Source organism: Lutra lutra, chromosome 2, assembly GCF_902655055.1.
Source record: "Lutra lutra chromosome 2, mLutLut1.2, whole genome shotgun sequence".
Classification (NCBI taxonomy): Eukaryota; Metazoa; Chordata; class Mammalia; order Carnivora; family Mustelidae; genus Lutra; species Lutra lutra.
Genome location: NC_062279.1, coordinates 70,308,120 through 70,336,013, shown reverse-complemented (window position 1 = coordinate 70,336,013; position 27,894 = coordinate 70,308,120). Strand labels below are relative to the sequence as shown.

The 27,894-nt window shown below is 38.8% G+C and overlaps 1 protein-coding gene across 1 annotated transcript in view; it reads right to left on the bottom strand.

The window, feature by feature from the left end:
- SH3RF1 (SH3 domain containing ring finger 1) overlaps positions 1 to 27,894 on the bottom strand; it is a 184,017-nt gene that overhangs the window by 27,804 nt on the left and 128,319 nt on the right. Inside the window, exons 5-6 of the mRNA XM_047717709.1 lie at positions 11,268 to 11,570; positions 6,330 to 6,440 (exon numbers count right to left, since the gene is read on the bottom strand). Of these exons, the coding sequence (XP_047573665.1) occupies positions 6,330 to 6,440; positions 11,268 to 11,570 (414 nt within the window). The remainder of the gene's footprint in view (positions 1 to 6,329; positions 6,441 to 11,267; positions 11,571 to 27,894) is intronic.

Genomic DNA, 27,894 nt, shown 5'->3' with positions numbered 1-27,894 from the left:
TCCGAAGAGCGTGCCTTGGAAAGGAGGAAGACACACTCAACAAGGAGCCCAATGAGAACTGCTCCTGGAAATTACTTAAAATAGTGCCTAGGGCACAGAATCAAAATGCTCTATTTCACACTCTGAGTAGAATTCTATTTTCAAGAGAAAAGGAAATTAAAATTGTCTGTTATATCTTAACCTTATTAAAGCAGAGGCTGTACTAAATTAGCCCTATGAAGAAAAAGGCAAAAAAAAATATCTACGGACCTGATAACACATCACATTCTGTCAACGAAATGTAAAAAAAAGGTCAGCTCTTTCAGTTAAAACACAGAGTGAGCAAATGTTTCATGTACATCCCTTTCACAAAGAGTAAGTCAGAAGTCACTGGAGATATGGCTTAGAGGAGGATATTCTGAAAGATCCCACAGGTTGTGCTTGAGAGAAAATGCAGTTCTCTCTCTCCTTTTTGTTGTTGAAAGAGTCTTAAAAAAACTGGGCAGAATTTTTTCCCCCAATGTTGGGTTACTTATCTTTGGGGGAAATGTGTGTATGTGTATGCACGTGTATTCGGTATATAAGCACACAAAGACCAAGAGAGAAAGTCTGATTAAAATCAGATTCCTAGATGTTATTCAGCCCTGTGGGGTTGGTAAAATGATAGGGCTCTGGTGAGTCCAGGGCTGTGACAGACTAGGAAGTACTGTGGGTTGCTTTATAAACAATTTAAACTGAAATAATCTGGTGATGTGGAAGTTCAAAAGGTAATCCACTATGTGCTGTGCTTCAGGCAGTTTGCTATCCTGCAAGACCTGAAATTTCTACAGAGCAAACCACAGCCTTTCATTCACCCAGAGCTGACCTGGAGACTTGCTTATTATTTCATAGTCCAGGCCAGAGCAGGCCCCAGAGGCCAAGACTCACTCTTCACCAGCAGAAAAAACATCTATGGGCCTGCAAGAAGTATAGATCACATTTTGCTCATAATATTTTGTTAATATTGCTCAGAACCAAATACCACACTTAAATGCCATTTTCACTAAACGTTACATACTAAATTAATAGGAGCTTAAAAAGAGCTCATCCCTTGCAGTTTTATTTTATGGAAATGCAGCAGGTCTATTATTATCAAAGTTGTCTAGAACTATGGGCCAGGCCACAGAAATACTAATATAGAAAACTGGATGTTATTCTGATATTCATTAAAAATGAGCTTCCTCCTTGTGTTTCTACAGATTCACATCTTCTGTTCACGGTCTGTGGTAATGGTCTGAGACAAGAATTACTACTTCTGAATAAATAGCTTAAAAACAAGACAGTGGTCCACTAATGTGAAATGATGACACTTCACCACACTCAGGTTCTGTTACCCTGACCCACTGACCTTGAAAGCAGCATAGCTTTACACTGTAGAAGGAGGTGGGCTTTGGGGTCAGAAAAACATAGATTCTAATCTCGGCTCAGCATCTTAGGGCAGTCCTCGATTTCCTTATGTTAGAATGAACACCAGCCAACAACTGTCCTTTCCGAAAGGGCTGGATTCTAAGCCAGATATGCCACATTTGCTAGTGCACATTGTGAGTGAAAAGTTAGAGTGTGTGGGTGTAATAGCACTCCTCTCCGGTGTCCTCTCTTCTTTTTTGCTCTTTCATGGGACCAAAGAGTGGTTAGGTCTGGATCTGGCTAAAGATAAGTGATAAGATCCATTAGGTTTTAAGCACGGCCACGGGCTGCGTCCACCTTACCAGTAAAGTGCTTTGCTGGTAAAGTGCTATGGAGTTTGGGGCACAAGTTCAACCAACGATAAAGGATTTGTTTTCTTTCCAATATTCCTTTAGGTATGCATTTCCCTCACATTCATTTCTACCACCCAGGGTAAAAAAGTGACTAGCAGGATAGACTTTGCCATTTCTGGGTTCCTTGGGCAAATACCATGTAATATCCCCCAATGCCAGCATCCTTCCCCACCGCCCCCTTGGACATCTGAATTCCAGTCAACCCACTTTCAGCCCTACACTTCAACATCTCTAAACAGCCCCTCTGGGTACTGAACTCAGATGCATGTATACAGGCTGATGGAGACACGGTTCTAGCTGCTCATGCTCCCTCAAGTCAGCATGTTAGCCACTTCAGCAGTGTAGAGCAGCGTTCGTGCAATTATGTGAGTAGTCTGTTTTATTTTATGCAACGAATAAGAAGTAGAAAAGTAGAAATACTGACACTAGTGATTTAAAAAAACAAAACAAAAAAACAACAAAAACCTTAGGTGTCAGAATTCAATAAAATTAAAATAAAGATGGAAGGTTCCAAGTCTTAAGTCTCAACTGGATGCTGACTGGAATTAAGCCAGTCAGTGCTGGGTACAACTATGAAGAAAAAGAAATAAAATTAAAGAGTATTATTAAAAATACTAGAAATAGATGCTTAGATGATGTTGTCTAAAAGGCAAGATGTAATTAAGAATTTGGCACTTCTTTTTTTTTTTCTTTTTTCTTTAAAGATTTTATTTATTTATTTGACAGAGAGCACAAGTAGGCAGAGAGAGAGAGGAGGAAGCAGGCTCCCTGAAGAGCAGAGAGCCAGATGTGGGGCTCGATCCCAGGACTCTGGGATCATGACCTGAGCCGAAGGCACAGGCTTTAACCCACTGAGCCACCCAGGCGCCCCAAGAATTTGGCACTTCTTAAATATCTCTCCAAGAATGGAATTTACCTCACAATTTATAGATTTATTATTCTACATTTGATTTATAAGAAGAGATATCTATGATATTAATTGGCTTTGTATAAATTACGTAAGGTCTCTATGCCTTAATATGTCAACCTGTAAGACGGAGTTATAATTAGAAATAGTTTAGGTAAAGCTGCCTTTCCCAGTACCCTGAAGCATAGCAGAAGCCCATTAAAGAGAAGCTGTTGTTATGATTCATGAGACTATGAAGTCAGAAAACCGTCTTACTCATCTTTGTATTGCGGTCACCCAGCTTCGCAGATAGAAGTTAACAGATCCTCGGTGAGCTTTTCACAAATGAGAATGTTCTGTGCTTCTGCCTCTCTTAGGACAACACGATATGGATCAAGAGGTCTTGGTTCCTATGTGCTAGAGTCCTTTACTGTTGTTGCTGGAACGTTCTGGCCATATTCTACCCCTATTCCTGATTTTCAGAATTCTCACCAATTCCAAAGGCTCAACTTGTACCTCACAAACTACTCGACACTGGCAGTTCCACTGCCCTACTTCCAGAGCTCTTCCCTGATCCTGGTGATAGCAGTTGAGTCCTGCTGAGCCTTCTACCATGGGTTCCAATGGCTAATTCCATATTGGCTATTCTGAGAACCTACATCATTTAATTTGCTTCTCTAAATAGATACACAAGACCTATACTATGTGTGTACATGTAAAATTTTTTAAGTTAGGGTTACACATTTTTGGAATGCAATCTGTTTATAAGTTGGCCACAGGCTGTATTTGGCTTTTACTGACCTGCCTAACTCGTGACATCTTACAGGTAAACACCTCTCAGCTGGTACAGGGGATCAGGGATTATTAATCACTTATTTAAGAGTTCTTCTGCCCTTGTGCAGAAAATACAAGACCAATATAGATCCTCACCCTCCTCCCTTCACAAAATTAGTTGGGAAAAAAACCCTCACTACTATTAATAGTCTGATGTCTGAATTAGATAGCTATAATGCCAGTTTTGCTCCTAATATTAGAGATCTAATATTTTAACTGTTACATGTGAAATGTGTAGGACAATATGCTCCTAACTTCATTCTGCATAAAAGATTAGCAAGTCTCAATTCATGATAAAATGCTAGAAATAATTTTCATTTCCTATTCTACTGTTGCCATAATAAATCCACACCATGAAAAGCATGGTTTCCTCTTGACCAAGCTGCATACTATTGCTATGACAGTGCTCAAATTCTTTGAAAATATTTCCAATTTTAAATAGGATACTTGCCATGATTAATGTGAGATACAGAGGGTAGATGCTGCTGAGATCCCCCCCACTTCAACTTAACATATTAAATCCAAAACCCTGCTGCCAACCTACCAGGGACTTGGAGATCTAGACATCTCCTGGGATGACAGGCAGGTCTGTTTATAATTAGTTTTTCATTAAATTGAATTGGCACAGTACACATACTGTTTAATAAACCTTCCTCTTGCTTAACATGCAGGGTTTCTTATATAATCCTAGCATGAAATGGTTGAATATAAATTAACTTTTGTATATTCATGCTCTCTTGTGACCTGTATCACTGATTTGCCCTAGAGTGTGCCTCCAGCTAAGAGCAACTGGCCATCTACTACACTCTAAAATTTTCAGCCCACAAGGGCTGAAATTCAGCCAGCTCTGTCTTTTCCACTAATTAATTTTTCTAAGATCAGAAAATGCAGCCTTTTTCCCTTAAGAAATGATGCTAGAATTTTTCCACACGAAGTAATCATCTGGAAATGGAAATATCAACTGGTTGTGTATGTATTGGGGAGGGAAGGGAAGGAAGGAAAGGAGAGAGTCTTCTCTGGAGATGAGAGGGCAGGATGATTATGGAACTTGGCTCTGGTCAAAACACCCGGGGCTAACAGAATCTCATGGAAACCAATAAAAGTTAACTGAATTTCACCTTCTCCCTAGAAAAATCAGGACAACTTTTCCTGCACCAAACAGTTGTACTATCAAGGAAGCTGTAATCGTTCTGGGAACATTAAAAAAAAAAATACAACTTTAACCTCTAACCAGAACATTATTAACTTCCATTTAAATGCAAGAACATGCTTAACTCTATAAAAGTTTTCTAAAGTCTAAGTCAAGCTAAGTAATAACTCCATATTTATTTATATCCCACCTTGTTTCAAAGTAAAATGAGGCAAAAGGAAAATGAGGACAATAAAACTAGATGGAGCCAACATCTCTACTAATGTGCTAATACACTATGAGGTCCTAGTTGGGGCGGGGGTACAGATTTCGCTCTAAACATTCTAGTAGAAGGAAACATAATCTTTACAACATATATAAAATCCACAACTTAAAAACAAACCAGCTGCCTAGAAGACTCACTATTCCTGGTACAGAGAGCAGAGAAACCATAACACAATGAACCAGGCCCAATGAACCAAGGCATTCTGAGAGCCAACCAGTGGAATGTGTCACAGGCTCACCTTGTAACAATCTTCAACTGAGACTGATAACAAGATCAGGAGTAGTCAACCCTACTACATTCTAGGCATGGTGAGAACTCTCCAAAGTAGATAGTATTAGTTTCATTTTATAGGCAGGGAGACTAAAACTTAAAGAGGTTGAAGATTTTCATGGTCATGTAAACAAATAAGTGGCTGAGCTGGGCTTTCAGCCCCGGTCTGTGTTCCCATCCCTGGGCCGTGCTGTTTCTCTGACAGCATCACAGCCAGGTGAGACTCTGTAAACCAATTTACAGGGTTGGGGCCCACTGGGGAGATCGGATGCACAGATCTATCTTTTCTATTCTCATTCAACTTAGCACTGAAAGAAACAGTCTGAAAGCACAAGCCAAGGCATCAGCCTGGATGAGAGGTGCCTCACAATTGCTGGTTCCTTGTAGTTCATATGCCTGCAATTGCAGGAAGCAGGGATTTAAACTATTGTGTTTCTGCTATGGTTGAATTTGCTTGTTTCTTCTTCCCTTTTAATTTTCTCTCCATAGTGTTCTTCTCTGTATCTATCTCCCTTGGCTGCCCTCATTTCTCCTACTGATTTCTCCTATGAGGTATGTTGTAAAGCAATTAGTGTTCAGACTCTATAGGATGCTATGTCTTCAGGAGGAAAATCAACACAATCTGAGGGAGGCTTCCAAGGCAGCACAGCCGCAGCTACCGTCATGGAAGACGAGAAACCAAAAGGTGAATCATAAGTGGAGAGATTTGAAATCAACTCATTGTGTGACTCAAAGCAAACCGTTTAGCTTTTCGGATCCCGATTTCCTCAGTATTTCTATAAAGGTGTCTTTGAAAGAACAAGTGAAGTCTAAAAACGCAAAAGAAATGAAAAAGAAATGTTCGGTTAAGCCTTTGGGAAATCAGGCTGAATGTTAATGAAAATTAGAAGTATTCTGTAGAAGTCTTCTAATGGCTTCAGGCCACTGATCCTCACTGTTAGAAATTATGCAGGAAAAATTATGCAGGGTGTAGGCAAGAGGCTTTCTCATTTCTTCTGTGAGATGACCAGAGATAACAGATGAAAGAGACCCACCCCTACCTAACAAGTGTCAGTGTAAACTGCAGGTGTTAGGAGGTGGGCTGTGCCAGATTAATGGGACTGAACAGCTAGGAGAGAAAAACAGAGATGGAGAAGCTATACTTACTCCAAGGGCAGCTGGGTAGGGAACATCTGATGGGAAAGTGAACGAGGGACCAGTTGTCACTGGGCTGCTGGGGGGCGGGGTCACAATTAACCCGGTGGTACTTATATGAACCTGCCAAGAGAAAAAAGAAGTTAATTAAAACACAACTACATTTAATACAACAGACTATACTGGCTAGACCTTGGGGAGGCAAGTCACAATTTTTAAAAAATATATATCTGTAGTTTCTATTATGTGGGGAAGGCAGAAGCTCTCTGTTTATTCAATCCACATTTACTGATTACCTAATCTGTATTCAACACTGGGTGGTCATGTGATAAATACTGGCCACTGTCATGTTTTACATACAGAATTCAACTGCTGTTGGTTTTCGCAGTAACACACTGCCTCACCTGGAAAGCCACTGTGAACCAAACTGACCTTTCACGTGGTTAGTCTGGCGCTTGACTAGCCCACTAGCAATTTCCCTGAAGATCCTGTTAAGGTAGGTCATGGCTGAATACTCACCTGTCTATCAATATGTAAATCTATGTGAAGTGCTTAAGGTATTTTGTTATTCTCGGGATCATTTTTCATGACTCCCACTTTTCAGTGGGGATGCATAATTAAAATGCAGCTGCCTAGACATGCCTAGAGCAGGTAATTATTTATAAAACCTTTAAAGGAACAAAGTCAAGCCAAATTAGCTGTTTTCAAAGGTATCTTATCCCTGATACTATCCAAGATTAATTTACTAGAAAAAAATTGAGTTATTCAGGTCATTTCATTGCCTGTGTTCAGTTACTCGATCAATTTCACTTGCACTGCATATCAGGTCCAACTACAGAATGCCATCATTACTTGATGCTGCAGAAGTAGGTGTGTGGGTTTCTACACAAATGGGATGTTTTTCCTCCACTATTAAAGGAATATGATTGGCTGGTACCTTGTTTCTCCAAGGAAACAATGATACACCAACGCCAGACCTTTTGTAATAAAACTTAATCCCAAAAGTAGTTCCCTCAATTCCCATATATTAAGAAAAAGATTTTCAGGACAAAGAAAAACTCTGAGATTAGTTCCCAGAAACCTGAAGGAAACTCTGAGTTTCCCTGCTGGGTTAGACCTTGCCAAGGCCAGGGATAATCAGCATCACAGCATACAGTTTATTTCCACAAATGAATCTATGTTATACATGGAATCCACATACTTTTAAAATCACATCTGTACCTGTTAGCTCATACACTGATTGAACCAAAGGCTTAAACTAAGCAGATCTAAGGGATAACCTAACAACAGTTTCTCCCCAAACCCTCCTGTGAACCAAAGTGTATTTCCAATCAATTTCTAATGGGAAGCGCACTGATTTTTCATCCTAGGATAAAATCTAGTGGCCTTCAGCTGTTTCAACTAATAAATCTGTTTATATACATACCCCAAGGACATTTGTAAGTTGGCACCACATAAAAGATGGAGTTTTTCTGAGAAGATGCTATGAAGCTCACTTCAAAATGCACGCCATTATCATGGAACCTTTGGGGTAGGAAAAAAAATACCAAAATACAGCTTCCTAGACCTGACCTTACATATATCTAAGATTAAAGATCTCATACTTTACTGATGTTTCTCTAAAAGTCACAGGCTGGGAGTCAAGATAGTTAACTGCTAATGAGTTTATTGTCTTGGAGCTTGACCAGAGGCTCTCTAAGGTGTGTGCTGTCATAGACACAGGAGTGAAGCAGTGAACACTGAGATTCCTGCAGGCACCAGCCAGCACAGGGCCACTCCTAACCCTGGAGAAAAGGAAGAGATAAAAAGTCACCAAAGAGTAACTAAAAGCAGAAGCAGCAGAAGTAAATTGGCTGAGGGTGAACACGCCCAGAATAAATGCCCTGAATTGGGAAAAATTGATTTTCTACTGTTCTCTTTTCTTCATGGAACAGCAATTTAGCTTGAGCTCCCCCACAAAAAAGGGCTCTGTGGAGAGGGAAAGAGGTGGGGAAAGCAAATGGAAATGAGTGTGTGCACCTCTGGCTCCCCTGAAGCCACTGGCAATAAAAAAAATGCCACAAAAACACTGAATATTATGAAGTAATTCCTCCAGCTGGCGAGGCCAAAAAATATGACTGTGGCCAGAGACAAAATGTCTTAGTTACTTATAGCATCATATGCTTTTACAGATGTCACTTACAGACATCTGTGCGTATTTATTTTGGTGACTCACCTGGACAGTACAGTCTATAAATAATCTTCTAATTTATTCATTTGCAAGTTCAGCCTTTACTCAAGAGTCATCAAATATAATCGCAAGCAAGCCCTTTGTTCCTCTCTTCTGTCCATTTCCTCATCCTACTGCCTAGAATTTGGATGTCATGGCGAGATCTCTAAATTCTAAGGATATTCTAAGAAACATAAGGATAAGGTTCTACCCATATGATGGAAAGGCGAGCTAAAAAGTGCCATCACACCAGCACTGACTGCCTAATATAGATTCCAGTCAGGTGAGAGAAAAATGAACACTCACTTCTTTGGGCTCCTTACTGCAGACTTTCTAAGCACAACCAAACCTAATTAAGGAAAAGCAAGAGAGAAAATGGGCCAAGTCAAGATAATAAAATATCCTTTTTCTCAGCATGGAGGAAGCAAAGGAAGGAAGGAAAGGAAGGAAAGAAAAATGGGCCAGAGCAGGAGAAGTCAAATCTCTTGCGTGGTCCTTTGTGGGGCAAAGGAAAAGGACAGTCCTATTTTAAACAGTCTCACATGAGCGATCTCACATATACACCAATCTCCATGGTTAGGAGAATGTTTACCTGTCACCTATGTTACATTCACTCATTGCTTTACTATGGATTGTGGTTCCCTCCAATGTACACAGTACACTAGACAAGTAGTGTTTTCTGTAAACCTGGGCTGGAGAAGCCAGCAGCACTTGAAACATCTCCCATCAGCGTCTTGAAATAACTTCTCCCTGAGGCAACACATTACCACCTAAAACAGAATGTATTCGAATATGGGAAGAGGGGTGGAATAGTTGAAGGGGAAACTGTATTAATGGAACACAGAAAGAGCCTTGTTTCCTAAGCTACTCCAACCAAAACAAAAATAGCTCTATTTTTATAGTCTTCATTGCCAGCTCTGGTGTGGCAGCGTCAGACATGCTCACACCTGACAACTGAGTTCTCTACAAAAGATATAAATGCTAGGTTTATCCTCCTTTCTCTTTTAATTTTCTCTAATGCCCAAAGATTACCATCTATTCTTTTAAAGCTATTCCTATTCTGAGTTGCCACTGTTCTTACCAGAAACTTACCTTTTAACAAAACATCATTGTGCAAATGTTGCTAGGTCACAAAATAAAAACCTCAGTCAAATGATTCCGTTTTCTTGTAGTGAATGGCCATGGTTACTAGCCACCTCTGTCAGAACCTTATTCAAAAATCCTTTGAACCTTTCCAGAGTAACCTCACTTGGTATTTCTTACTCCAACCTATAATCCATATCTATTTTGTACATAGGTTTAATCAGTTACATGTAAAAAGTAACATAGTTCTCTCTACCCATTTTTCAAGAGACTCATTCATTCCATAAATATTTACTGAGTGTTTATCGTATATCTGACACTTGGGATATACTGGTGAACAAAAAAAGAACTTTCCCCTCACCACACTTATGTTCCAGTGGGCTATGTCTGTGTCTCCTAGTTCTCTCATAAGATCAAAAGCTTCGTTTCTCCACCACTGAAAAAACACCAACAAACCACAATCCCATTCAGAAAATGAACGCATTTAACTCACAACATGCAGGATGAATCTAAGGGAGCAGGGTCAAATAAATGAGGCCGAGAGAAAATAATGTTTAATAAAAATGGCGAGGAATACCAAACACCATGTCGTAAATGTTTATTCTACGGTCCAAAACAGGCACTTTAATTAACTGTAAACTTTCTGAGGACCAGGACTATATGTGTCTCTTTGTTTCTGTAAAGGAAAATAATTGATTTTTGTGTTTTGTTTTGAAAAAACCACAGCTATAATATAGAGTGTAAAATCTGCATGAATTTTAAAAACTAAATACAAGACTTGAAAGAAACTTCTCCCACTGTGAAAGGCGCTTTGGACAGGGCTCTTTGACCTTTGGGTTGAGGAAAAATATAGCCATCATCTAATTGGATAATTACAGCCGTCCTGTAACTTAGGCAGAGCTACTTTAGTGGGCTTACTGTGCAGTCCAGAATTAAGGCCTAACACAGGGAAGTCCTATAGTCCATTATCACAATATACATGGTGCCTAGAAGGGTCTAGTAATCAGGCACCAAATAAATGCCTGCTGACTGAATGCATGTTTCCAATCATCTTATGTGTTCTCATTAACACAAGAACAATGTGGGGCTATTTCTTAAGACAGTCCAAAGCCTTGATGAACTAATGAGATTTTAAAAAAAAAACTAGGCTTATTTCTAATTTAAATTAAATGTTTCTTCATGTCGTCTCTCTCTCTTTTTTTTTCCTATAACTCTTACTGGGAAGCCTAAAAACCAGGGTAAGTCACACACATGCAGGCAACTGTCAACTTTGAGTTTCAACTGTAGCATCTACAGTTTGGATGAAGATAAAATTTTAGTTGGCAAGCTCTCCCAAAGCATCCTTGTGACAAGGTTCTACAACACTGAGCAGTTGCCTAAAACTTAGTATTATTTAAAACATTTTGTTATTTCTGATCCTTCCTTTGAAAATGACTTGAGTAGTTTTGGGTTAGTTTTCTCTTCTCCATTTTTCTACCTACAGAATGAAGAAAGGCTTTACTTCCCAGGAAAACTACTATCCCCCCCAACCCTTTTTTAAAGGAAAACTATTCTCCTCGGAAGGCAAAAATAAATAGTATTTTTCAGCTAGTAAACAAACATGCTTGTGGGTAGATCACTTTGTGCCCAAGCTCTTCTCACACCTTTATAAGATTTACCTGAGAAGGGGCACTGCAGGAAAGCCCAGACAGCTCACTGATGCGTGCAGCAGCTGTGGGGTTACTGGAGCTGATGAGGACTGGAGGGCTGATCTCCATGGAGTGGCGGTTCTGGGATGCCTGGGAGGACTTGCTGGCCATGGTGAGAGACGTAAAGGAGTGGCGCTTTTTGGTGTTCTTCTTGGTGTCAGAGTGCTTTGGGGCATTGCTGCTCTGGGCTGCTGCCGAGGTACATTCTCCAGCATCCACTCCTAGCACAGGAGGCTTATCCCATTCTATCAGCTGCTTAGCAGCCGAGTTAAACTGCAAACCAAGAAATCGACATAGGTCAGTTACACAATTCTCAAGGACTCACTGAGATTTATTTTCAATCAGCTTTTATCTAAAATTGGAACATCACCACTTCAGAGTTTGCATGTGCAAGTATACCTTTATTTCCACATGAGATGTCTTTTCTCTCAATACTGGGATTTCATTATATTTGTCACCAATAGATGTTAAAATAAGAATAAACCATTCTAATTCAAGACCAAAAAGGTAAAGAAATTTCCCCAAGAATTTTCAGAATACCTAATGTTAAAATTTGCCCGTAACAAATGAAGATTTGTTTCAGCTCACTGGTGAAATCTAAAGAAGAACAGTTAAAAAAGGGTACATTTGTCTGACTGAATCCTTTATTGCCTGATAATGGCCGGGTATTTGCTCAGAGCATAAGTGAACATCGAAGGGGCAACTTTAGGGTCTGGTATAAATGGGCAAGACAACAAAGATGAAACCATTATAGGTTAACTCATGTACTGCCACATAAATTAACCTGCTGCTTCTATGAATTTTGAAAGAAGTTCACAAAAAAGCTGGTAGACATTCTTGATATGTTTGTCATGTCACTGCATCAGTTCTTTTCATTTGTGCTTACAGTTTAAAATCATAACGGGGTAAAACACGAAATCCAAGTCCTGTTGGCAAGCTGTCTATTTGAAAAGTTTTCTGACTATAAAGGGTCCAAGGTGTCAAAAGCTGTGCACCAGGCCGGTAATACCAGCAAGAAAGGAAGGAACACAAGATTTGTTTTCTCTGAGGTATAATAAAACGTTTCCAGAAAGCTGCAATAATAACAAACTATACAGAACTTACCTAGATACTACAGTAAAGTAGGAAATCACTGAGCACTTAGTTTAACCTCTCATAAAAAAAAATTAAGATGTAAAATTATAGACTTCTTAAAAAGGTAATATAGGTAAATATTAAGGATAATAGGGATTTCCTCATTTCAGCTTTGCACGGTCAGCACTTCACAAATGCCGATCATCAAATGCTATTTTCCACCCACCTAAATGGTTAGGACCATGTCTCCTTACCCTGTTGATGAGAACGTCCTACTCAAAGAATGGAAATCCTGTCAGTCAATATTTAACAAAGTGAACTTGCTCAGGCACAACCGGGCGCTCACAAAGCTGTACTAATTGCAGCTCCGTAGCCAGGGCTTCTACAGATGATTGCAAATTGATTAACAATTTGTTCCTGTCGCTCCGCAGGGACTTGAATTCATCTGGCCTGTTTGATCTACAATTACCAGGGAACATCTTTTTCAAACATGAGCACGCATCTCCTTCAAACTTCTAGGATTTTTTTCCACATGATAAACTTTCAAGAATAATAGGCAGTAATGCGACCATTAACACCTACCAATGCCTGAACTATCAATGGAGAAAGAGGATCATAACTATGTGTTATGTGTTTAGGAATGAAGAAATGAGGTACTATTAAAGGGTGGCCTTATTATAACATTATAATGGCCTCTGACTAAGAGACTACCTTGGTCTAGCCATCTCATCATCTGGTGGTCCCTGAGAAAATCAGATGGCCAAAGGAAGAAATGTTACTGTTTTACTATTACGGTAAGAGTGGTCCAGACTTCAGCAATGCCAGAAGAAAACGAGTCAGAAAATGCCTTCTCATATAAACTCATCTAGATCCCAAGGCACAAATCCTCAAAGCGTGACTGAATCTCTACGCTAGAATCTGACCAATTAACTGGACCCTCATGTTGAACTGAGTTAAGAAGTAAGGGAAGGAACTGAGAAGACTTCCTCCTCGTGAAGGCCAAATATAGGAATTGAAAAAACTTAATCCTGGGATCAAATCTTTGGTTCCATTAGTGATGTCTGCTTTGAAATAGTCTGAAACAAATAATGGTTTATTCTTATTTAACATAGTCTGAAATATTCAGACTATTTGAAATAGTATGAAATATTAACATAGTCTAGTCCTGTTCATATGTAGCCAAGTGTCGGTTATAGTTAATATTGTATTAAAATTTTAGGCTTCTGTATTGCTGTGCTCTGGAATAAACATAAGAAATAAAGTATTGTTCCCTATATTTCCAGTTGTATTTCTCATTATAAAAATACTGGGTGCTTCCCCCATATCTTTTTCTGTATCATGTATTTTCCATTAAAATAAATACACATTGACCACATGTTAGGTGCTACATAATGTGTTAGGTGCTAGAGATCTACACATGCAGACAAATGGCTCCTGGTCCTCAAGGAGCTTATAAACAGACATATAATTAACACATGCACTCTCAGTATTTTCCTGTCTTCCTTCTTTTATTCAGCCATACGCTTTCTGAGATTTATCCATATGGTTCTATGATTCAGTCTTTTTTTTTAAGTGCTATGTAATATTCCATTGTGCAGATACACTACAATTTATTTATGCATTCTATTGTTGATTTATATTTGGGGTCCCCTTCCTTCCCCTTCTCTCCCCTTTCCCACTCTTTCTCCTTCCTTCCTTCCTATAGATTTTGGCTCTTAAGAGCAATGCTGCTGGGGTGCCTGGGTGGCTCAGTCTATTAAGCATCTTCCTTCAGTTAAGGTCATGATCTTGGGGTCCTGGAATCGAGCCCCACGTCAGGCTCTCAACTCAGCAGTGAGTTTGCTTCTCCCTCTCCCTCTGCCCCTCCCCTTGCTTGCGTTCTCTCTCTCTATCAAATTAATAATAATAATAATTTAAAAAGTAATAAGCTGACATAAATAATCTTGTATTTTTTGGTGGACATAAGCAGTTATCTGGATACTGGATATATGCTTAGGAGTTGAACTGCTGGGCAACACAGTTGGCATGTTTATAAAAATAAATTTACATGCAGAAGTAAGTGCATACAAGTAGACACATCGTGGTATGGTAGGAACCAGTGAATAGTAGACCAAAGACAACAGTTCTGGTCCTTATCCATAAAATGAGGAAGTTGGACTCCATGATCTTTTTTGTCTCTTTTAGTTCTCCACATGCGTAACACATTATCTCACTTTAAACAGATATAATTCACTTTTCTATTTCACATCTTTCCTTTCTATTCCTCTAAATCACCTAATATATTTCCCCCGCATTTCATTTTTACACATAGGCAGTCATATTTGTTAGCAGAAAGCTGCCATAATTTAAAATTACTTTGGACTTCTGAAGCAGTAGAGGTTAGTACTAAAAAATGCTATCTTGCTGCCTTTATAAGTCCCAAAGAAAATAACAAAGTCAAGACTATTTGTTAGAGGGATTAAATAAATTGGGCAGAAACCTAAAGAGACTTTTATCGTAAGTATAACTTAACCTTCGGTAACAAGAGGAAAGCAAGGATCTGATGGCTTTTAATGGAACTTTGATAACATTCATTTATAAATGTTTGTTTGAGTGTAGGCTTTCTGTGACATTTATCTAACCATGACCTTTAAGTTTAGGAGTGCACTCATCACCTGCAAAATAATTTTGTATCCTAATATACCTTCCTCCAAGCATTTGGTAAGGAATATCTGATGAGACCCAAGTTGCCTCCAAAGTAAAATTCAGTACACTAAAGCTAAAGCAGGGCAAATGAGATTTGTTAATCTCTTAAAACTGTAATGTCCATTTTTGGTAAATTCTAAAATATAGATGGAGTATTATCAGAAGTATAAATAAGTATGAGAAAGGAAATACTGACAAAATGCTGATAATAACAACAAGGCAGCTGAAGAAATATCAAAATAATCTGTATGCACATACCTGTGTTTTAAAGAGAATATAATCTTTTTAAAAGATGGAACTTACATTTTTTAAAAAGAGAAAAAAATGTTAATGAAAACTAAGTTGAATACTCACTATTTGATACAAAGCTTTACAGATCAATCAGTCTAGTTTTTGACCTCCAGAGAACATAAACAGTAGGTCTGAGACATGAGAGACAAGTGATCAAATGAAATAATTACACAGTGGTCAGATCAGGCTTCTGAAATAGAAAATAATGGTGTATAACTGCCTTTATACAAACTGGTCAGGAAGACCTTTCTGCTGAGTTTTAGGCTGCACTCCACCATCTGCCACACACACACAAAGGGATGGAGGAAGGGAAGGTAGGGGTCACCTTGACTGGAGCACAGCAGTGAAAAGAGGAGTGTAGGGAAGGATAAGCAGATAGGGCTAGATCGTAGAGAAACTTGTCATGGGAAGGCCTCAGTTCAGGTTTTATTCTTAGGGCCAAGGGAAACCTATGAAGAGTAGGCTTGTTACTAGAATAGGAAGGAGCCTATTCTAATTCACAACCCACTAAAGTGTCCCTTGAACATAACAGGTTTTTGAAGAAAGGCAAATAAACTTTTAAAAACATATTATAAAAGTAATGTATGTTTGTTACTTTTACAAAGGAAATAGTGTAGAATAATATGAAGTAAAAAGAGAAAAGCCTCAACTAGTTTCCCACATCTGTCTCCCTTCAACTCATTTCCCAGATGTATCTAAGCTTAACAGTTTAGAACAGTCTTTCATATATTTTCTATGTAGACATTGTTAAATGTGCATCTATTTTATTAATTTTTAACACAAATGAAACCAAGTACCATATACTACTCTCTTCTGTAATCATGTCTCATGAACATCTTACTGTATCAATAGAGACAGATTGATAGCATGGTATTTCATTATACAGAGATGTCTCATTTAATATATCTTGGCATGCTTGTGCAGGCATATCCACAGAGTGAACTCCTAAAAGTGAACTTGTTAGATCAAAGTATAGGCTTAAACACTTTTGAAGGATATTGCCAAACTGTGCTCCAAAAAGGTGTCAATTTTCCTATTCAACATTGTACTAGAAGTCCTAGCCTCAGCAATCAGACAACAAAAAGAAATTAAAGGCATCCAAATTGGCAAAGAAGAAGTCAAACTATCACTCTTCGCAGATGATATGATACTATATGTGGAAAACCCAAAAGACTCCACTCCAAAACTGCTAGAACTTGTACAGGAATTCAGCAAAGTGTCAGGATATAAAGTCAATGCACAGAAATCAGTTGCATTTCTTTACACTAACAACAAGAGAGAAGAAAGAGAAATTAAGAAGTCAATCCCATTTACAATTGCACCCAAAACCATAAGATACCTAGGAATAAACCTAACCAAAGAGGCAAAGAATCTATACTCAGAAAACTATAAAGTACTCATGAAAGAAATTGAGGAGTACACAAAGAAATGGAAAAATGTTCCATGCTCCTGAATTGGAAGAGTAAATATTGTGAAAATGTCTATTCTACATAAAGCAGTCTACACATTTAATGCAATCCCTATCAAAATCCCATCCATGTTTTTCAAAGAAATAGAACAAATAATCCTAAAATTTATATGGAACCAGAAAAGACCTCGAATAGCCAAAGGAATATTGAAAAAGAAAGCCAAAGTTGGTGGCATCACAATTCCAGACTTCAAGCTCTATTCAAAGCTGTCATCATCAAGACAATATGGTACTGGCACAAAAACAGACACATAGATCAATGGAACAGAATAGAGAGCCCAGAAATAGACCCTCAACTCTATGGTCAACTAATCTTCGACAAAACAGGAAGGAATGTCCAATGGAAAAAAGACAGCCTCTTTAACAAATGGTGTTGGGAAAATTGGAAAGCCACATGCAGAAAAATGAAATTGGACCATTTCCTTACACCACACATGAAAATAGACTCAAAATGGATGAAGGACCTCAATGTGAGAAAGGAATCCATCAAAATCCTTGAGGAGAACACAGGCAGCAACCTCTTTGACCTCAACCGCAGCAATGTCTTCCTAGGAACATCGCCAAAGGCAACAGAATCAAGGGCAAAAATGAACTACTGGGATTTCATCAAGATCAAAAGCTTTTGCACCCCAAAGGAAACAGTTAACAAAACCAAAAGACAACTGACAGAATGGGAGAAGATATTTGCAAACGACATATTAGATAAAGGGCTAGTGTCCAAAATCTATAAAGAACTTAGCAAACTCAACACCCAAAGAACAAATAATCCAATCAAGAAATGGGCAGAGGACATGAACAGACACTTCTGCAAAGAAGACATCCAGATGGCCAACAGACACATGAAAAAATGCTCCACATCACTCGGCATCAGGGAAATACAAATCAAAACCACAATAAGATACCACCTCACACCAGTCAGAATGGCTAAAATTAACAAGTCAAGAAATGATAGATGCTGGTGAGGTTGCAGAGAGAGGGGAACCCTCCTACACTGTTGGTGGGAATGCAAGCTGGTGCAACCACTCTGGAAAACAGTGTGGAGGTTCCTCAAAAAACTGAAAATAGAGCTACCCTATGACCCAGCGATTGCACTACTGGGTATATATCCTAAAGGTACAAACGTGGTGCTCCGAAGGGGCATGTGCACCCGAATGTTTATAGCAGCAATGTCCACAGTAGCCAAACTATGGAAAGAATCTAGATGTCCACCAACAGATGAATAGATAAAGAAGATGTGGTGTATATATACAATGGAATACTATGCAGCCATCAAAAGAAATGAAATCTTGCCATTTGCGATGACGTGGATGGAACTAGAGGGTATTATGCTTAGTGAAAGAAGTCAGTCGGAGAAAGACAACTATCATATGATCTCCCTGATATGAGAAGTAGAGATGAAACGTGGGGTTTTGGGGGGGTAGGAAAAGAAAAAATGAAAGAAGATGGGATCGGGAGGGAGACAAACCATAAAAGACTCAATCTCAAAAAACAGATGGAGGGTTGCTGGGGGGAGTGGGGACGGTAGAGGGTGGTGGGGATATGAGCATTGGGGAGGGTATGTGCTATGATGAGTGCTGTGAAATGTGTAAAACTGGCGATTCACAGACCTGTACCCCTGGGGATAAAAATACATTAGATGTTTATTAAAAAATTTTTAAATTAAAAAAAGAATAAAAATAAAAATAATGTAATGTATGTATGTATATATATATGTACACATATGTATATATAATATATATGTATATATATCCATCAAATTAGAAATATTATTCTAATTTGCTAACTTGATATGTTACATATACCTTTTTATTTTTGTGCCAAATTTATCAATCTTTTCCATCATGTTATCTCAACTTACTGTGCTTTATTTATTTACTTTTTAAAAGATTTTATTTTTTTAAACATTTTATTTATTGATTTTTTTTAGAAAGAGTGGGGGTGCACATGTGCGTGAGGGGTGAGGGGGCAGAGGGAGAGAAAGAATCTCCAGCAGGCTCCACAACTAGCATGGAGCCCAATGCGGGGTTTGATCTTACAACCCTGAGATCATGACCTAAGCAAAAATCAAGAGTCAGATGTTGAACTGACTGAGCCACCCAGGTGCCCCTGAAGATTTCATTTTAAGTAATCTCTGAACCCAATGTGGGGCTCAGATTCACAGTCGTGAGATTAATGTCGGATACTCCACTGACTAAGCCAGGCAGGCACCCCTCAATTTACTATGCTTTAGAAATTGTATTCCATTATTTTAAGAAAGAAAATCACGCTTTCCTAGTGTTTTTATGGTTCCTTCTTTCCTTCCTTCCTTTTTTTCTCTTTCTTTTTACATCTCCATCTTCAAACCATGTGCACATTTTTGTAAAGAATAAGGTGAGGATAGCACTATGTTTTTTCCACACGGTTCAGGAGCTGGCCCATCCCTGTTATCTAACAGTGCACTTTTTCCTCATTGGTTTGAAATGCACATTCATAAAGCTATATTTTGAAAGATACTTTAGTGTTCTGCTGCATTGTTAGGTCCAGTGTTCCTTCCCCATAGAGTTAGACACTTCAAATAATACCAGTGAACCAATGCTACAGGATCTAAATTCATGCCATTTACCTCCTCTTAGCAGAAGCAAAAATATTTTGTGCCTCATGTTATAGTCCCTTGCAAAATATTTTTACATAATGGCAATGAGGAATTTGTATTTCCATTAGTTTTCTATTCTTCCCTGCATTTAGGTAACAAGATTTTTGTTTCTAGATGATCCAAATAACAAAAGCAAGCTCAGTCTTCATTTATAATAGAAGACTCCCCCACGGAAAAGGAATAATTAGACTGAAGGCATTACTCAGTATTTTAAAATTGATCTGAAATCCTCCCTTAGCCAACATCTCCTTTTAGGGCTCTGTAAATATTTGTTGAAAGAATAACAATGTCAGTCTCTTAGAACTGACATATCAAGGGAAGAAGGGACTTTCTTTAAACCAACTGTTCAACTGAAGTATAATATAAGCTGATATGTAATTTCAAAATTTTCATAGCCACATTTAAAAAGATAAGAAACAGGTAAAGTTAATTTTAATAATATATCTTATTTAATCCAATTTATCTAAGTTACTATCACTCAACAAGTAATCGACATAAAAAAATTACTGAAATAGGGATGCCTGGGTAGCTCGGTCAGTTGAGCCTCTGACTATTGATTTTGGCTCAGGTCATGATCTCAGGGTCATGGGACAGAGCCCCATGCCCACCTCTGCACTTAGCTCAGTCTGCTTGTCCCTTTCCCTCTGCTCCTCCTCACTCACTTGCACATGTATGTGCTCTCTCAATAAATAAAATAAAAATTTTAAAAATAAATTATTGAAATAGTTACATTTAAAAAAAAATCTAGTGTGTATTGTATACTTAGATCATATCCCAATGTGGATGGGCACATTTCAAGTGCTCAGCAGATACATGTAATAATAGCGCAGCCCTAGACTCTCGGAGTTTCTGAGGGGAGAGGAACTGCACCTAAGGTGGCTGTCTCTTGAGGCTCATTAAGCACAATGAATTTGCTGACCTGAGAAAGGATGACTGAAACTTCTCCCCTGACCTCCCTTGGCCCATATTCTGAAATCTCCTGAGCCCTGAAGCAGTCCTCTAGTAACACATGTTACTCCTTTATGCAACAGGGCAGTGAGGAACACACACTCAATACAACCTTCACATTGTCCTACCAAGGGAAAATGATTTTAAAGGAACTGCCCCACTACAGTAGATTAGGAAGGTGAGACATCAGTTACTTTAGCTCCTGGCTTATTTTCATTATCTTCAACTGTGCTGGCCCCACCTGTTAAAAAATAAATAAATAAACCAGAATTTTCTTTTTCAGGTTTCTGATTCTGAAATATAAAGGACAAAGGGAGTGTTCACTTCACTGGAAGTCTAAAAAGAATTTTAGCTTAGTGAGATGAATAAAGAAAGAAAACCACAGGAAAAGCTGAGAACGTAAAACTGAAAGGTCTGGGTTGGAGTCAGGTCTCTCCTCACTGGCCAAGTAATCTAAGGTTGACCACTTAAATTCTATGGCTTCAGTTTCATTGCTGTACAAAATGTGGAAGGTGAAATCACCCTGCATACCCCAGGTAAAAATGAGTACAGGCTAAAGTGCTCTGTAACCTATAGAGCTCTGTATGAATGTGAGTTACTCTCACAATTCACAGAGGGATTCCAGCTGATCCTTCACTTGCTCTGTTGCCCTGGGCAAGTCACTCCATCTTATGTGTGTCTCTTATGTGCTATACATAACATGAAGTTGGACTTAACGATCTGTAAAGTTTTATTCCTATATAAAGTACTGATACCTTTCCTCAACCCAAAACAAAAATATCCCATTCAAAATACTCAGAGGCAGAGATCTCTTCGTCAAGCTAGAGCCCTCAGATCCACGGTAGCCATAATCAAACCTAATGGAGCCTTTCACTCATTTTTTTTAATTGACTATTATAAGCATGGCATAGTACTGTTTAGGGGAAAGAGGGACACAGACACACACCCCCTCTGACTTGTGAGAAAAGAGGCCTTGGAAACAGCATGATGGATTTCTAATATTAAGGATAGGAGGTGCAAAATTCCTATGTCAGTAGAGCTAGGGCAGGTGAGGTCAATGAGTAAAGGCCAGACAGAGGCCAATAGGAAATAGTGGACTCTGTGGTGCACTGGGGAATGTGGGTCCTCTCTCAAGAGGCAGCCACTTGCTAGTGTCAGCTGATTTTTTTTTTTAAGGAAAGCTAGAAATTAAGGCCTATGTAAAATCTCCTGATTTTTCTATCTTAAGAATGAATTAAAACAAACCCACTCTGCAAGCCAAGGATGAAAGTCCTGTGGGGTCACACTAGTTGGCATTCCCTGACCTAGGGAAGAAAAAGTATGAAAGATAGCAGAGGAAGGAGGAAAGGCAAAAGGCACTCAGCATTTCAGGCTACGGGACCTTGCAGTTTCCCAGACCAACCACCCGACAAACCAACCAACCAACCAATACCCCAGAAATGAAAAAGTCAAGTAGTTTCAGGAAGATTAAGAAAGGTGGTTGTGATGGTTAATACCATGGGTGGGGGGAGAAGAAATACTGGTAGATGTCACTGGAAGGATAAAAAACAAATTAGAGCTAAGAAAAGGCAGTTAGTTGGCAGCTGGGAGGGCAGTCTCAGGGACTGAAGTAGCCAAAGGCTAAGTGCACGCGATCAGAAAACAGGCACTGAGCAGGTGTAAGTGATTCTTGTGAGAATTTTGGCAGGGAAAGGAAGGAAAAAAAGGTAGAACCATAACTTGAAGGAAATGCAGTCAAGGAAAATAGTTTTGAGGTGAGCAAAAAGCTGCTCATTTTCCTACATTAAGGGGAAGATGGGGGAAGCAAATAACTAAAATGCAAAACAAAAAATGTGCATGATGTAACCAAGGTCCTGGAGAATGAAAGGCCTGGGAAGAGGAGGCAGAGACTACAAAGGAAAAGAAACACTTCATCCACCAAGATGAAGGGGAGATTATGAGCAGCACATATGCAAAAGGATTTAGAAAAGAGGAAAGCTCTACCCTGAAGGTTAATGCCAAAGGGGCAGTCACACTTGTTATTTCTGAAGCAACAGATCTATGCTCTTATCATGAGGCAGAGGAGACAGACCAACGGATATTTTAAAAGTTGGGTTCAGTTCCATTCTCTGTGCTTATGACTCTAACAATATACTAGGTTTGTGGGTATCTCTATCTGGTATTTGTTCACCAAAAGCATACCACAAATAAGAAATGTCTATAAACTCATTTCTGCAAAGAAGACATCCAGATGGCCAACAGACACATGAAAAAGTGCAACCACTCTGGAAAACAGCATGGAGGTTCCTCAAAATGTTGAAAATAGAACTACCCTATGACCCAGCAATTGCACTGCTGGGTATTTACCCTAAAGAGACAAACGTAGTGATCCTAAGGGGCACGTGCACCCGAATGTTTATAGCAGCAATGTCTACAATAGCCAAACTATGGAAAGATCCTAGATGTCCATCAACAGACGAATGGATAAAGAAGATGTGGTATATATACACAATGGAATACTATGCAGCCATCAAAAGAAATGAAATCTTGCCATTTGTGATGACGTGGATGGAACTAGAGGGTATCATGCTTAGCGAAATAAGTCAATTGGAGAAAGACAACTATCATATGATCTCCCTGATATGAGGGAGAGGAGATGCAACATGGGGGGTTAAAGGGGTAGGAGAAGAGTAAATGAAACAAGATGGGATTGGGAGGGAGACAAACCATAAGTGACCCTCAATCTCACAAAACAAACTGAGGGTTGATGGGGGGAGGGGGGTTGGGGGGTGGGTAGGGTTATGGACATTGGGGAGGGTATGTGCTACGGTGAGTGCTGTGAAGTGTGTAAACCTGGCGATTCACAGACCTGTACCCCTGGGGATAAAAATATATGTTTATAAAAAATAAAATTAAAAAAAATACTATTAATAAAATTTATTAAAGAAAAAAAAAAAAAAAAAGAAATGTCTATAAACCAAAAGGATATATTCCAATGACACATTTTCAAGGACCTCATTACCAGATGTAGTAATACTACATCTGGAATATGTATCAGGAGGTTAAGAATATGCAATTGTCATTAAATTCTAAATAAAAATATGTCAGTGTCAAATGACACAGTGACAGAAATTCCACAGTGATATGTAATCAGTTAATTAACTAGTGAACAAATATTTCTCCTGCCTTTGTACCTAAAGTGTGTGTGTGTGTGTGTGTGTGTGTATACACACACAAATGTGTGAAGCAGTGGGAGGTCTTAAGGGGTAGGGAGGAAGGCTAATCACCAAGACAGAATCTTACACAGAAAAATACTGAGAGTATTGACCATCATGACTTTGCACTCTTAAGATCTTCCTTCTCCTCAACATATAGAGAAATTTTTGCTCCACTCACATGTGAAGCCTAATAGGTACATTGCCACTAAATACTATTTTTAAAGGAATACTGCTTTACAACACTTACAACAAATTTTCCAGGAATACATTCAATTTCATTTTAGAGAGGCTCGTTCCCTGGTGGTTTAATAATCAGGATGCTCCTGTTCATGCCACTTATATGCCACATATGCACACAAATGTGCGAATAATATAGAAGATTCATTCAATCTTCTTCAGGATACAAGAAAGGACTTAATGCCTGGTTAATTAAAATTAATCTATTTTGCTTGTTAAAGCCTTAGTTACTGCCAAATTTAGGATGTATACAGTAATACAATAAAAATTTAATAAATAATAATGAAATTTAAAGGGCCTTAAAGTACTAAGGTTTTAATTAACTTGTGGTTTTTCTTTAAAAAAGGGCTATCTCAGGAGTGCCTGGGTGGCTCAGTTGTTAAGCATCTACCTTCGGCTCAGGTCATGATTCCAAGGTCTTGGGATAGAGCCCCCGCATTGGGCTCCCTGCTTAATAGGAAACCTGCTTCCTCTCCCACTCCCACTGCTTATGTTCCCTCTCTCACTGTGTCTTTCTCTGTCAAATAAATAAATAAAATCTTGAAGAAAAAAAAAAAAGAAAAGGCAACCTCAGATATTTGAAATTGTTGAATAATGAGTCATTTCTGAAAATTAACCTTTTAGGTGTTGGAATTTTAAAAGCTGTCATTATTCTTGATGAGAAATCAAAATGTCCTAAATACTTTTTAAGCAAAGCTTGTAATAACAGTGATCCTGTACCAGTATTAGGAAAACTAGTATTACAGGTGCTGTAAGGCTACCGCAGGGCAGAAGGGTGGGGCAGCAATGGACTGCAGAATAGAGACCACAATTCACTTCTCAATTACTGGCTGTGTGTCCCTCAACAAGACATTTACCTAGTTTAAAAGAGGGGGAGAAATTAAATTATGATTTTAGCTATGAGAATGTTTATTTTGTAGTCAAAAAACCCGATGATTAGTAGCACTATAATAATGTAGAGAATGGCAAAAGCATGTGTGTAGTATCATTAAAGTATAAGGGGAAAGAATGAAAAGATATTTACCCAAATTATATGTGATGGGACTAAGAGTTATTTGTTTCCTTTCAAACTTTTCCACAATGTGATTATATTACTGAAATAAAATCATTAAAAATATTCTTTATGTAAGATGTGGCTCCCAAGGAACACAGGAAAACATTAAATCATCTACATACATAAATATACTCTTAGCATGCGCCAGATCTCTAACAGTGTAAACTGAGTATCACAGAAGTTCAAAACAAGGAGGAGGCTGTTCTGTTCCATTTTATTTCTGTGGAGGAGAATTAGAAAAGAAGGACTTCAAGAGAAATGACAGTATTCATCTGGACCTTGAAGAAAAGAGTGAACTTTCTACAGATAGTTGGACAAAGAAATATCCCAGATGAGCTGTAATGGCAGCAGTTCGTAGGTATGTTTTCCAGGAATGATTAGTAGATCAGCTTAGCTAGGGCTCTGGTATGTCTAGGGGGATATGGCCAGGTTAAGGAATTTGAGAGTTCCAAAGGGAATCACTGTGAATGTTAGACACCACTTGGTCATTATCCTCTGTCTCTGATGAAGGCACTACAGGTGACATGCATTTTTATGTTCTACTCTTGAGCTACTCACTGGAAACCGTCCATTTATGCAGTGAGAGTTCAATAAACATTAACTGATCTTTAGAATCTCAGCTCCCTGAGTGTTTTCCCGATAGAAAGCAAACGGGAAACTCAAATTAGAAAGCAGCTACCAGGGGCGCCTGGGTGGCTCAGTGGGTTAAGCCTCTGCCTTCAGCTCAGGTCATGATCCCAGGGTCCTGGGATTGAGCCCCAAATCGGGCTCTCTGCTCATCAGGGAGCCTGCTTCCCTCTCTCTCTCTCTGCCTGCCTCTCTGCCTACTTGTGATCTCTCTGTGTCAAATAAATAAATAAAATCTTAAAAAAAAAACAAGTGGCTACTGGATAACAGATGGAACACAAACTGTCTTAAATAAAGTTCTTTACCTAATTTAAAGGCCTCCTTGTCAGACTGAGTCTAGTCAAGTTGCTTCTAGCCATCTATATTAAGTAGTTCTTCCTGGAGTCCTTATGCCCTTCCTGGAGTCCTCTTATGCCCTTAGAAATTCAGAAACGTCAGAAACCAGTGCTCATTTTTTCCTCTATCACTGTGGCAGAACAAAAGGCAACAATTATCTGTATCAAATTGGTAATATTCAGAAGATAAGAACACATGCACTATGAAACAGAACCCACAGTGCTAAAAAAAAAATAAACACAAACACACACTCCAGTGTGTTCCGTTATCAGAATTAAAAATTAAAAGTGTGAAGGAAACATCAAAATGAAGCAGGTATTGCTAGGAGAGCAATTTAAAATGGAGCCAGGAGGCCATTAAGGAAGCAATGCTTACGCATGTCCCCACCTGAAAGAAAAGATGAACTTTAAAATACAGGTCACTGCCAAACTATAAGCATCCTGGAACACAGGCTGCAACTCTGCTGTTTCAAGAGAAATGAACTTTTTTCTCGTACTTACAAATGGACTTTTTGCTTAGTGATAGCTTTTAGCAACTAATCACGTGGAGATAAGAATAGCTTCAGCCTTTTACCATTGACCATAATTTTTTGACAATTTTTGTGGCTCTCCTGGAAATCCTCGCTTTGCCTTTAAAAGCCATCTTCTTTTCTCCCCATTTCAAAACACATTTTCAATTCCTGCTCAAATCTGTGTCTCTCAAATTACAATTCTCAAACGAAATAAAAGCCTCTGGTTTGCCCTTCACTCTTGCAACATTTCTCATTTGACATAGCATGGTGTCAGAAGTGGGATTCAAAGTGACTGCTGTTGCTAGGCAATTGTGGATTCATGTAAGGGTCCTACAAGAGTCCACTGTGTTCTGTTATCTCCTCAGTGTTTTTCAGTTGCAGTAGTAGTCCTCTTGGTCCAGAACCTCCCAACTCAGTTGAGGTTCAGGCTCTGGGTGTCCTGTGTTGCCAGCTTTTGTAAGATTTCCTGTTTTGTCTTTGGTGAGTACACTCTTTGTTAAAATGGGAAAATGGGTAGTTCATTCTCTAAAGAGAAGGCTACTAATCAGTCTCCTTCTGGAAGTCTTGCGGACTTTACATATAAAACTATGGGCTTTTGTTCTGCAAACGTTTGTCATGCTGACTAGTTATTACTCAGGATAACTTACAATTGAAGTGGCCCACTGGAGCTCTTCTGAAATTCCTAAATTGGGTTATCTGTGCAGCCAACTGAAAGAGGTTGTAAGACAAAACAGCTTAAGTGGAAAGCTTATTTTCATTGATATTTCAAGGCCTCTAAATGCACAAGTACTTCCAAAATTGCTTCCCTGCAGAATGCTAACTTGAAATTAATTAAGGTTAATCTGAGCTGTCTCAGAGACATACTAAACTGGAGAAGTCCTTCAAAGGCTCGTCTGTTGTCTTTGCTTGTATTCCCCCTGCTCCTCCTCCTGCTTGCCCACCACCTCTTTATCCTTTATTAGCTGAACTTCCTTGCAATAATGACTTAGATCCTGAGCCACCAGCCTTTGCCACTCCCTTTAAGGTTAAATCTAATGAAGGTGGTTCAGGGACCCCCCTCTGTGACCTCTACTCCTTAGACAAACTAGAACTCTGAGCTATTACTAAAGAGTTCCTGAATCCTAAATAGAATCCTGTAAGTTTTGTGAAGGAATTTAACCTAGTGATCCAAACTTATCAACAAGGTTACTTCAATCTTTACCAACTGATTCCCATGCTCATTGGTGAAGGCAGAGCTAAAGAATGGATGGACATAGTAAATTAGCAAAATCCTTTTGAGAATTTCAGTAAGTGGAGAGCAACTGACCAATCAAATGTTCTCAAACTAGCAAAAAAACCCACTTTATAGTAAGATTCCTAAACCTTTTCCTAAAACTAATGATTGGAAAAAGATCTAACAGTGTTCTCAAAACCCGAAGAAGATATTTATGACTAATCTCCCTGAAAGAATCTAAAAACTACATTCTTATCTAGATTCAACTAAATATGAAATATCCACCATTTTTAACTCAACCTTCCTGAACAGGTTCAATAAATA